The sequence below is a fragment of the Hyposmocoma kahamanoa genome, unplaced genomic scaffold (genome assembly GCF_003589595.1).
Source record: "Hyposmocoma kahamanoa isolate Upper Pololo Valley unplaced genomic scaffold, ASM358959v1 180, whole genome shotgun sequence".
NCBI classification, from domain to species: Eukaryota; Metazoa; Arthropoda; class Insecta; order Lepidoptera; family Cosmopterigidae; genus Hyposmocoma; species Hyposmocoma kahamanoa.
Genome location: NW_020653711.1, coordinates 542144 through 555237, shown reverse-complemented (window position 1 = coordinate 555237; position 13094 = coordinate 542144). Strand labels below are relative to the sequence as shown.

The following is a 13094-nucleotide window of genomic DNA, read 5'->3' as shown; positions in this document are numbered from 1 at the left end:
TATACTCGAAATTGAAATAAATATACTCGTATATATATATATATATATGTGTGTGTATTTTCCGATCTCTGCTTATTGTAGTGAGAAATGGTATATAAACTCGAACTAATGTGGTCAATTTGCGTTAGCGTGTGGTACAGGAATTGATCTGCGCGGTCAAGTGGGCTTACAGTACCGCAACTTCGAACTGCATCATTTAGAGTTTTCAAAATGCTGGAATTCTTATTACCTCTCTTTTCCTGTGTCTTTCTAGAATGTTCTCTTTTATTTTGTTACACTAAAACCCATTTACACTCTCATCTAAACTTATACTTATATTCACACTCGTCCACGAACACATGTTCTTTTAGATGCACTGCTTACACTTTATTAGACATTATTTCAATAAAAAAACTTTACTCGTAGTCCTTCTCCTTCATGCTAACTGAATACTAGCATTGTAAGGAACTTGGCATATGCCAGTATGTAGAGTAAGATCCTTTACTGCTATGGTGACAAACATCGTATGTTTTTTCGTCTGTATTTGTATAAAATTGTACCTTATTGTGACAACGAAAATGGATAGTTAACAGATGGACTGCTAGGCAGGTATCGAGGTATATTTGGTTGCATATTTTTTAAATAGCTATTCGATTATAACTACTAGAGAAAACGACGATAACGACGATTTAGCGTAACAACCTTTCCTTTCCTACAAAAATCCGTAGCCTCTTATAAATACCCTTCTAAACGACAGTTTCTGTTCTTTCCTATCGATAACGAGGAATTTGATCAGAACAGTGTCTGTTTTTTAAAATTATATATGTCGATATTCCTGTGTATAACCGCCAGAATAGCTTCGGCAGTGGAAAACGTGACAAAAATTTAGTCACGTCATTCCCTGGTCGGTGGCTTAAGAAACTTTGTAGCGTGGCAAACTCAACACAATGTAATTTATTCTACCTGCCGTTCCGTTAATTGTGTCACTTAAAAAAGTATATTTACTGACGAACAAACTGATTTGTAAAGTCAGTGTGAAATAGCCGAAGTGTACATTCATTCTCCATGTAAGCCATCTTTATATAAAAAAAACCCATATCGTCACACGATAAGACAGTCCCCGGCAGTGACATAGTGAATCAAGCTGAAGGTTGGCATAAAGGTCGCAGCTTATCAGTCTGTGCACGAAAGTTGTCGGAATAGGAAGTTTCGTTTTGAGTTCGTAAGGCAGGAAGCATCAGTAGAGTATTTAGGAACTAATAACGTCTTCTCAAATAAATGTTTAAGATTGCCTCAGTTATATGGGTAAATACGTGATATGAATTGATGGTTTATTTCGCTCATTGATGGTCTACTTCCCTATAGGGGAAGACTAATTTGTACCGACGTGTGGTAAAAATCCGAGAATACAACGCAAATTAGATGTAAGGAAACAACATGCAAGTTAATACAAGTAATGTAGTGCCACCTATGACACAGCAGAATAACTCTTGTATTGTTTTGCTAGAAAGTACTAGATGGCGCATGCGCAATATGCACAATGATAGTTCATCTATCGGAAACTAGATGGCACTACAATGTTTGCGTTGTGAATATATTACAAAAATATAACTGTTATGTTTTAAACTTACCGATAATAGCTCGTAGATGACCCTCCAGCGTTTGAAGTATAGTCATTTTGATCTCCTTGACGTCCTTGCCTAAGAACTGCTCACAAGCAGTTGTTAGAAGTTCATCTTCGTTCATAACCTTGCATTGGGCGACTCCGGTTATGGTAAGGGCCACCCCTGACACTGTCTCCACACATTCGCTGATAGGGTTGAGGGTCATCACCTGAAATATAAGTTTACATCAAGTAAGTACCTTCAAACGTAAGTCTTACTTAGTGTTGAGTCATGGAAAATTTTCCATTTCGTAAAAATCATATTATTCCGACAAATAAATATTTTTCCGGATATTTTTCCAATATTTTTCCTTTAATTTTCCACATTTAACATTGACACCTGTCAAAAGTTGAACTTAGTAAACGAAAACGATGGAGCCATTATAAATCTCGTTTTTCTTTAGACGTCCTTTAGCTACAAATTTATTTTATAATTCCCGCTGAATAAAAAAAAGATATTTCTAAACGTAGAACATGACATGAGCCTTCGAAATTATATTTCTAAAAATTTTGGGACGTTTTCCAATTTTTCGGAAATTGTCCAGAAAAAGTTTCTCTATTTGAAATTTGGCGGAAAATTACCCGACAGGAGTCTTACTCTCAAAATGTTCATAATAATGAGTCAGAGTTAATACTAATGATTTCAAAATAACTATTTTACTCAATGATTTACTTATGTAATTAATATGTATACGAGGAGCATGTTATACAACAATGTTGAAAGAATGCTGAAAAATGTACCTAACTCATAAGCATAATGTTTAAATCACAGTTCGCGTAGTCGCAGCACAGCTGAGTATACCTACCGTAAGTGAGATCCTCTGAACATGGGTGACCAGCCACCAGGCCCAGGCCCAACCGCCGATGACACGCTTCTGTGAGGAGCGGAAGCATCCTCCTGTGAACAACAAAAAGGTCAACTTTACATAAAACATAACCAACCTCAGAATTAATGGTGAACTATATGTTACTTGGATTCTGAAAACCGCGAGCGTTTTGTTCACATTAGTAGTAGTTAGTAGTATCTATGTAATTTCAAAAAAGTGTCAGATATTTTATAACGAATTTTTAAAACTACAGCAAGTTATAAATTAAGTGCCTGGGGGGGCTACCCTCGATCTCTGTCCGACATCCGTCCGAAACAATTACTGTCAAATAAGAAATATTCGACAAAATTAAAAGATAAGTATCAAGTATGAAGCTTCATTCGCATCACGCGTCTTTTCATTTGGTCAAGTATTGCTTATTTGGCAGCAATTGTTTCGGACGGATGTCAGATGGAAATCGAGAGTAGACCCCTGGTACTAAAGAATATGTCCATGGTTATACATATTTTGCAGTTCAATGATCTACTCACGATCAATAAACTGAGTAACCGAGTAAAATTAAAACTGAAACTATGTTTTACGGATCTAAATCGAGTATATATATTTTTTTTTTTTTCAAACAAATCAACGTCTCGGGCCATTTACACAGGTCCCATGGTCACGGATGACAGAGATGGTACCAACCAGTTTGATATTAATGGAAACCACCATATTTTTACACTACAGTCATAACAGTCATAACAGTCATTAATTAAATACGGTATTTAATAAAGTATGCAAAACATTTCAACAGATGTTACATTTATTTTACAAAATATTTATTTATTTATTATGTTTACAATATGATTTTTTTATTAAATTAGATTTATTATTAATTAATAAATGGAATTAGAATAAATTAAACATATTAATTAGTGCTGCAGTCTCATGTCAGTTTCGGATTTTTCATCAGAGGAAGTACTGAATCCCAAACTGGTGATACAGAGAAATCATCTTCCCAATTTAAATTAGCGTAGTGAAATTACAAGAATATTTATTTGTGATAATAACATTTTGCTTATAATAAATAACACTAAATTAACAGTAATAACACAACAAAGTATTACCATGCATATATTTCACTATTTAAGATTTTCTCTTAATAACAACGCAATTTACTAAAACAAATTGCTGCGTGTATAGTCGACTGCAATAGAGGAAGGGCAGAATACCGTAACACGTATTTTCGGAAACAAAAGCTTTGTTTAATTTCGTACTTATACGTCAAGGGCTTGGAGAAAAAACGGAAGTTGTGTCTCTTGCGCTCACAACCTGCGACGTCATCATAACATCGAGAGACCTGTCGGCAGGAAACGTAGAAGGCACTGACCTCCGTGCGAGAGTTGTGATCTCGAAGTGATTAGGCTAGCCTTGTACAATATAACTGTATACACAATCCTGACTTTCCCTTCGAGTCTCGAGGAAGTGATCCATTTCACTAGGGCCTGAGGTCCAACGAAGATAGATTTGTTACAATGGTGTCACAGTACATTCATGACAAATATTATGTTAAGAAAAATTGTGTTGTTTTCGTGTAAATAATAATAAGACATATTCATATGAGAGCTAAAATAAACTAGATATTCTTGACAGTCGCCTGAAGGCGACAACATCTAAAGTACCGGCACGCGTGATGGCCGTTTTGACCGTTTGTACGCTCATCAAGTTTCGTATTATTTCACTACGTTGAAGAAGTTAATTGTTGTACATTGTTTTCAATAGTGAAGTGCAGTAAAATTTATGGAATCTATAATTCTACGACGCAACTCGGCATTTGTTTTTCGAAATTCGAAAGTTATAAAAATGAAATCTAATACGATCGTCACTTAAAGAATCGCTGTCCATTACAACTTCCTCCTCCGGCAAACTCGCGTTAAAGCTCAAGCGAAAACAAAGCAATTTAATTGACGATATATTAAGTAAATATTTTTGTTTTCGTTTCATTAAAATTTTTTAACCATATGCCCCTTGCAATACTAGTTATAAATCTAAAAACTTACAGACGCGACTTGCATTTGATTATATTTATTACGATAATTAATTGAGATTTCACCTCACTATTGTAATCTGTCAAAACGGCTATCACAGCGGGCCGATACTGTAGTTTATTTATTTTGTTAACAATAATACCCCAATATATAGGGGTAATGCATATGCTTCCACAAGTTTCCTGTTGATATTGAAACTTTTGAATTTACGAGGTTTAAAATCGCGAAACCAAAAGTTTACACAAAGATTATTCATTATATAAAAAATATTTATTATGCAACTTCCGGGAATCTCTTGGGAAACGCAACACGCCGATCCATATCAGTAGCAGTACCGCACAGATTTTAAAGCGCAAAGATCTGAGGCGCACTGCCACTGCGCCCTTCACCTTGAGACATAATTTGACATGACCCATGTGCCTGTAATTTCACCATCACCTTCAAAACCGGAATACAATAATGCTCACTTTACTGCTGTGGAAAGTACTTCCCTGGATGAACTCTTTCACAACGAAGCTACACATTGGAAATTAAACTTTTTTTTCGGCTCCAAACCGTGTTTTTTCAAGCACACCAACGTTTCGGGCTTTTTACAGATTCCATGATCACAGTTTGACGCAAAAAGCAATGAAAATTGACAACTTACGATGGCCAGATATATATATAAGAATATATATTCGTTGCCTTTTAGAACATTGAGTAAACCCAAAGAAAGTTTTACAGAGCAAAAAGCATTGCAGAGCATGGTATTTGACGAGTTAAAAGTCCACTAAACCTGCGGTGAATTCACTTTCGTTTCGGGTCTGGGGAACAACACGTAATTCGATTCACGCCTGTGACTAAGTTACTGTGGAAATTCACTAGTTTCTCATTGACTTCTACAATTGAGGCTATCAGCGCAAAAGTGGTGTAAACTATATTTTTTTCTACAACATTACTTTAAACGATACTAAAGTACGTAACTATTTATATTTGGATACCATTTTATGAATTTAAACATTAAATGTACAGTCTGTTCCAATCCATTTTGAACAAACAGTAAACAAACCTGTTTGATTAAAATTCTAACGCAATCACTCAAAAAATCGAATAAATAACACTGTCACGTATATTTCGAAGATTTCGACTTGATATCTCATCACTATTTCCAACAATATTCATTTGAATAGCATCGTATAATCGTATTTGAAAAATGGTAGTCCAAAAGTGAGATTATTCACATATACTTCTATGACTTGCCTATGATTGCATAGTGCTGTTCGAAAAAAAACATTCGGTTTTAAGGACAAAGTAGTAATCGATTATTAAATCGAACATTTCAATCGCAATCGAACGAGTATCCAAGTGTAAGGATTTGAAGGAGGTTTAAATTGAAATTTTAAATATGCTTATATAGGTTATGTAAGGAAAACCGCTAGTATCTATGATTCAATTGAACAAATCGATTCATTTAATTAATTAATCGATTTGTAGGTGGCGTTACAAATGACCACCACTAAACCGTCTATGGTCGGGTCAGGGACGACACGACCATAGACGTTTGTTTGTTTACTTGTTATTCAAAATGGATTTCATGAAGTACAGGTTGTACACTTTTGCGATGATGCTCTTGATTATGGGCGAAGTATCTTACTGGGGAAGTGACTGGCCAAGTGTGTGAAATCCTGTTTCGATGACGTGGATTTCCACGTAAATTACAAATTGCTCTCCTCTTTGATGTGCTCTAGAATCGGAATGTTCCAGTGAATATAGACCTGTGACGATTTGACCTCCTTACTTCGTCATCCCACCTTTTTATCGCCTTTTCTCCGGTTCTTGGCCATTCGTTTTTAAATTTTGAATCGTTCTTTAATAATTCCTTTGCCTCGTCATTCTGATTTTTGTTTCGTTCCATCGTCCCTGCCTGATCACGGCAGCGAACACGTCTTCTCGTTAATTTTTTAAACCGTTTACCAGTTACCGAAAATCTCTTGTGCGATAAACATTTTTAAGACCACAAATATTAATAAAACGGGAATAATATCTATAAAACTGGATTTATTACTATTTCTTTATCCTTTTGAATTTTGAGCTTAAAACTTGCTAAGCAAGATGTGCGGAGGCTGCGGCTACTACTCTCCTGGCTACATTCAATCCACAGAACATTCCAAGCGGCACCAGCAGAAGTACGCGCGTTTCAAACCTAATCAACAGCCATCTAGTCAACAGTGCATCGTTCTGAAAACAACTTCAAGAGCGACTTCCACAGGCTGTAAATTCAACGTACTAAGTTGCTAGCGGTGGCGCGCCGTTTCAACCCACCGTGTGCCATGTCGTTCTGCTTTATAAGTAGTACAACGCTGACGCACCTCCTGTGGCATCTCTTAGTAGTACATGAAGACGCGTATTAGCTACAATTAATTATTGCTTGAGAGATACCAGTGGAATGGAACAACTGTTGTTTTGTCTCCCATGGGATTCGGACAGGTATTGGTGTTTAGTGGATAAGTCTAAAACAAATGAAGATCAATCGAGAATTCGTAGTAACAACATAAAGCAAGTGTCTACGTTCCTCGACTCACGTCGGCACCTCTTGACAGCGAGTAGTCTTTGGCATGGGGACATAGAACCAGCGTCCTATTGATAGTACAATCACACAACGCGGAGGCCATGGAAAATTACGTAAGAGTTTTCGACATAATACAGTTTGTAGAGTAGTTATATTTTCCCGATAACTCAGCCAATAAGAAAGTAACGTTTGTTACACAATTCATATAGGAATTACAATGTCACGAGTAAGTTGTTCTTATTAATATTGAATTCGTAGCATTTCCGTTTTATACAGCATTGCCAACCCAAAAATCAACTATGCTCTCAGTTGGAAACTAGTTTTTTTCGGATATAAATCGCATTTTTGTTTTTTTTTCCAAACAAACCAACGTTTCGGGCCTTTTATAAGTCGCATGATCGCAGCGAACTGACCTGATGGGACCCGTGGCACTGCAACTATTAGTCACTTAGTATTATTAAATAAACTCTCAGTTGCTCAAAGGTTTGTTGGAAGAAATCCCTTTATATAATTTACAGATGCTGGCGTTACTTTGCGGAAAATAACGTTACTTGTACTTGTGTTACCTCCTCGAACCCCATAAGTAATGGCATAAACTCGCCTTTGCGTACTTAGTTTTTTAATGTAAACAAACCTTATATCACTTGTTCTGTGGTACAAAAAAAAATTGTATGTATGTAAACACATACATACATTTTTTTTAGATAGTGGTGACTTGAATAAGGCTTTTAAAGGCGATATTTGTTGAGCAGCCTTTTAAAGTGTAAACAACATGACAGATAAATGAAAGCGATCCAAATACCTGGTAGAGTCGATTACTAACCAAACTAAAATGTTTATGAATAAATTAATGTATCAGACAACGGGGACAGGATTCAATGGTTGCTTTTGAGTTACAAGAATATATTTTTATTGTTTTATTTAATTAAAAAATAGCAGAAGAAGAAAGAAAAAAAGAAAATTCGTTGAAAATTCTTCCTTGTGTTCGATTTTTGTATTAATAATAAAATATTATCACAAAAAATATATCAAAATTATGGTGATAAATCAACAATACGCATCTTTTGTTTTTCTGGTACCAAGTGACGGGACGAACAAGTCGTGCACCTGGTGGTAAGCGAGACGCCTGTCCATAACAGTCACGGGTAGGCGTGTCGCTTACCACCACTTATCGAGATCCACAACCCCCTATAAGTGTTTTTTATATCTCATTTACTTCAGTTTTATTGTTAAGCAAAATCGGTGTAATTGACATTTTTAAAAAAACTTTAGATGCCAATACGAAAGTTACCAAAACGCAAATGAGTTAGTTATGTCAAGGTGGACTCTTTATGCCTATAGGAAGCATTATATTTTTGATACTCATCACATACCCAATTAACTCTTCCTTTAAATCCGCTATAGGCTAGTAAAAGTGAAATTTGTCCGAAATTAGTAATTGAAAAACAACATCAATGATTCATCAAAGACGGACTACTTTCCCGTTTAGGTATTAACTTTCGTGGTTACTCACTAAACAAATTATCACCAGTTACAAGTCCACAGATAGATAAATAAACACTTTATTTACTAATATGACATATGCGTAGATTCAATCCAAAGGTTAATGCTTAAAATTTTAGTCACAACAGTGAAAGTTCCCTAAGTGTCGCCACAAATCGCCGCAGCCAGCGTCAAAAGTACGTGGAATTATATATAATAGCCAACTTTTATTGAAATCGGGTTACCGGAAAGTGCGCAAACCCGGATTCATCCCCTAGTCCACTATACGGGACTTGACACAGGAGATAATAAAAATCGGTTCTCACTACTCAAAATATATTGAGAGAGAAAAACGTCTTGAATTGGAGAATAGCAAAATCAACCATTAAAATAATTGCTCCTTATAATAAAATTTAGGCGCTATTTATAAAAATGAATCTTCATGCGTGAACAGCCACCCTTAGAGGTGGATAATTTTCTTCAAAATTAAATGGGACCAGCATGGAGGTACCCTCTTTCCAACAATAAAAGAATCATGAAAATCGGCCAAATACCGGAGTAATCGCGTAACATACATACAAAAAAACAAAAAAACCATACACTCGAATTGAGAAACACCTCCTTTTTTGAAGTTGGTTAAAAATAAGCTATATTTCGCGTTATCTATATACAAGACGCTTGGTTTTTAATCAGAATCAAAGCATAGCGAATGGAGGTTCATGGTCTTTGCCTACCCCACTCGGTGACAGACGCGCTGAATATGTATGTGTGTATGTCATATTGTCTTTAACAACACTAATGGAAACTGAAAATTTCGGTTAAAATTTCTTTTGATCCGGCCGGATTCGAACTGACGTCTTCTAGTATACCGTGGCAGACGCTATACCAACTAAGCCACGGAACGAACCAGCGGACCTCACGAATTTTTCTGTTTGTTTTCGTGTCTTTCTATTTGGTTTTTTCAACGACTTTTTAGCCGTAGCGCCATCTATGAGAAATTTTAAGTATTTCGTCACTCAGTTAGATACCTTTACAGCTACCAGCCCTGGCTAGAGATGTCGCTATTCATTGTATTTAAATTTTTATTGAGTTGATATTCAATTACTTTTTATGTGAAATTACTCCACTAGTTGGTTATAATTATTAATGCAAAGACCGAACACTCAGAAAAAATTCCTTCGATCCGGCCGGATTCGAACCGACGTCTTCTAGCATACCGTGCCAGACGCTTTTACCAACTAAGCGTGATATATTTACATATTAATGATTACTACACAACGATATCCCTCTCATTAGAGAGCACCCACCATCGGGACTCATACACCTTGATACAGTACAGTTTCTGGAATCCGATATCCCAGTACCAACCACGGTACACTGCTGTCAATAGGTACCACCCACCACCGCTGCCATCGTCCTATCGCCAGTGAATCAGTTCGTACAGGCATACGGTAAAAGAAAGTGTCTTCCGACGCGCGCGCGCAGCAAAACCGTATTTCGAACGCGACGCGCAACCGTAATTCGTTTTGAACTCGTTTATATCTCTAATATACTTCTGTTAATGATTTACGGAGCTTATGGTTCTTTAACAGTGTTATAACGGTGTGAGTTCTGCATTTTTTACGATTGATTTGCAACAACGATACTTTTCAAGGCTTTTCGATTCTTCTACAGTGTTTTGTTGTGAATTTATTTTAAAACAACATAAAACAGACTCCTTTAATACATTACATTTTTAGAAAACGAAATCAGAAAACAATCTGCAAAGCGTTTGACCTCCAGAACATTCTTTCAAAGTATAATATATGATAACGAATGACAAACGATCGTCAAATAAAACAAAATAAGCATTTTACAATCTCTTTACGGGCATTGTAAAGGGCTGAACAGTAAAAGCAAAAAGTAGAAATAAAAATCGACGAAAACATTGATCGAGCATCAGCGAAAGTGTAGTGTTTAGTATCCGATATAATGCATGAGTGGTTTCTCTGTAGAACACAGACTTTGCTTCCTATTTTCGGCGACTGTGAAAAATACGTTATGTGCTTACAGTAATAAATAACTAGGTAAGTAATATTTCGTTTAATGTTAACGATTAGTATAAAAAAACATGGCATCTGGCACTTTATTTCTATGACAAAGGAACTTTCCAAACGTGACTATAGTTTCTCTAAAGTACTTTAAAATAATCTTACGTATAATAGAATGGTATAAACTGGTATAAATACATTTAAACTTCCAATTCATTCACAATTTCCAATGATTTCGTCGATAATTGAAATTACTTTCGTAGATTACGATGTTTTGTTATGATTCAGTACTTCTATCACGAGTTTCAATGACTATTGTCGCTGTAAAATACTTGTATAAAAATGTTCTCTCATCCTCTTTACCTGATCATACCATCAGGCGCACGACTTGTTCGTCCCGTCGCATACAAGAACCATAACTGTTGCACTGCCACTCAAGAGCTTTAAATCACACAGATTACAAAGATCCGAGGCTGCGCACGTCTCTTTCAGACATTAACATTAACTGCGTCAGTGGCCGAACAGTTCCCATACTGGACTGCCAAGCAGAGGTCCCGGGTTCGATTCCCGGGCTGGGATGAGAAATATTTGAATGGTCTACATTTTGTTTCTCTCGTGACTTTGGGTGTAATTTGTGGTTGTCTATGTGTGTGTCCACGGCACCCGTGATACAGAGTTTCCCTAGTGCGGGGCTACGAGTGTGTGCGCGTTATTATATAATATTATTACATAAGTTGACAAGTCCCATTTGCTGGTAAAATCACCAGGATCCTTAGCCTACAAAACCGGCAATGATAGTACTGTGGGAATGCCATACCATAACCATTTGTACACTTTAAACTCGAACTCTTGTCACGTTGTTTGCAATCGCATATTTAAGCACGGTAAAGGTTACAAATAAAATACGTTTCATACACGTGTCTCATGTTTTATAATGTAATTCAATCAATCAAGTACGGGATCTGAAATAATTACGCCATGTTACATAAGCGTAATTTTCACCGGAACAACTTAGCATTCTGGATAGCGCAAGCGCACCGCACCTCGCAATATAGGTGAACGTCACGGTCCAATAAGCGCTTTCTACGTCAACTTTGTTATTCTGGATGTATTTGGAATGTAATTTAGGTACTGATTGTTTAGTTTTTGTGAATCCTAAATTTAGAATTTAGATCAAGGTACCTTTACCTTTGCAAAGCTTTTCTTTCGTTCTTTTTAATATGAATTAGAAATATTATCTAGAAGCTAATAATCTAGTTTCGTATTTTGCCAGTTTTCACTTAGTCACTAGACAAAAAAGTCAACTTTCGGAAAATGGCCTTCAAAGTTTTAAAAAATTAAGTTTTAATTTGGAAATGTCAGATTTTCGTTTAATAATATTGGTATTGCGCAACACGAAATAAGTAATTTTTTAAATGTTTGTTAAAGAGCTAGTTCTTATTATTTTTATGACTTTAAACCATAACACCAAAACGCGATATAACTAGTGATATAGTTGGTAATAACAATTATTATAATTGTTTTATAAAGTCACTTGAAACTGTACGTGATTGCGTGCATTCAATACAAAAAAAATTACACAAATATTATTTGGCAATTACTTGAAAGATTACCTCTAGCCATTGTTTTATATTATTTTTCTTGTCGCATGTATTCGAGTTTCATCTCGTAGATTATTTATTACGCGTAAAAATAAAACTTTATCGTTTGTCATTTATTTTAGAGATCGGTGCAAGAAACATGGCGGAATAGTGCAATGAATTCAATTCGAAATCTTCAGTGTACGTAGTAATGTATGCTAATAATTCTTCTACTTTGTCTTCTTCTCAGCATATTAGTGATTCCACTGTTGGATACACACATGCCTTGGTATGATTTCCATAGTCCTCGGTTTGCAGCTACTCTGTTCCAGGTCGTCCCTACCGTCTTTTCAATTTCGTCCGACCATCTCATAGGTGATCTGTCCGCACTTCGTCTTCCCAAACCGGGTCTCCAGAATAGAACTCTTTGGCTCCATCGGTCGTCGTTTCTGCAACATACGCCATTGCTACTTCTGTTAGGCGACCCGTACGACCACGTCGATGACTTTAGTGCACAAGGGTACTGCTTCATTTCGTATCTTATAACGTAGAGAGACTCCGAATACAATACGTTCCATAGCTCTCTGGGTGACCTTGAGGCGATGAATCAAACCCGCAGTCAGAGTCCATGTCTTGCAAGCGTAAGTCTTTTTTTCATAATATCAAGTGAGTTTGATGAACAAGTCGTGCGCCTGATGGTAGGCTACACGTCCATAACAGTTGCAGTGCCACTCAGAGCTTTAAAAGATCTGAGGGGCACTGCCACTGCGCCCGTCACCCTGAGACATAAGTTGACAAGTCACATGTGCCTGTAATTTAACCAGCACCCGTACCCTTCTAAACCGGAACTACTGCGTTACGTTAGGCTAACATTAATGCTTGGCGGCAGAAGTAGTTGAGGTGGCAGTACTTCCCTGGACGAACTCTTTCACAAGAAGCTCTACTGCTACTAAAGTCA

At 36.5% G+C, this 13094-nt stretch overlaps 1 protein-coding gene across 1 annotated transcript; it reads right to left on the bottom strand.

Moving 5' to 3' along the window:
* Window positions 1–691: 691 nt before the first annotated feature.
* LOC113225899 (flotillin-2-like) lies at window positions 692–3942 on the bottom strand. Its single transcript, XM_026458366.1, has 4 exons — window positions 3912–3942; window positions 2449–2540; window positions 1611–1812; window positions 692–783 (listed from the first exon to the last, which is right to left on the bottom strand). Exons 1-4 carry the CDS (start codon window positions 3940–3942, stop codon window positions 692–694), a joined length of 417 nt encoding a protein of 138 aa, XP_026314151.1.
* Between the last annotated feature and the right edge of the window lie 9152 nt (window positions 3943–13094).

Excerpts from the sequence above, each read along its gene's own strand:
- LOC113225899 (XM_026458366.1), bottom strand. The coding sequence starts at position 3,942 with ATGGATCACTTCCTCGAGACTCGAAGGGAAA. Across the intron at positions 2,541-3,911 it reads CCTCGAGACTCGAAGGGAAA|GAGGATGCTTCCGCTCCTCA; the intron begins GTCAGGATTGTG and ends TGTTGTTCACAG. Across the intron at positions 1,813-2,448 it reads TTCAGAGGATCTCACTTACG|GTGATGACCCTCAACCCTAT; the intron begins GTAGGTATACTC and ends CTTATATTTCAG.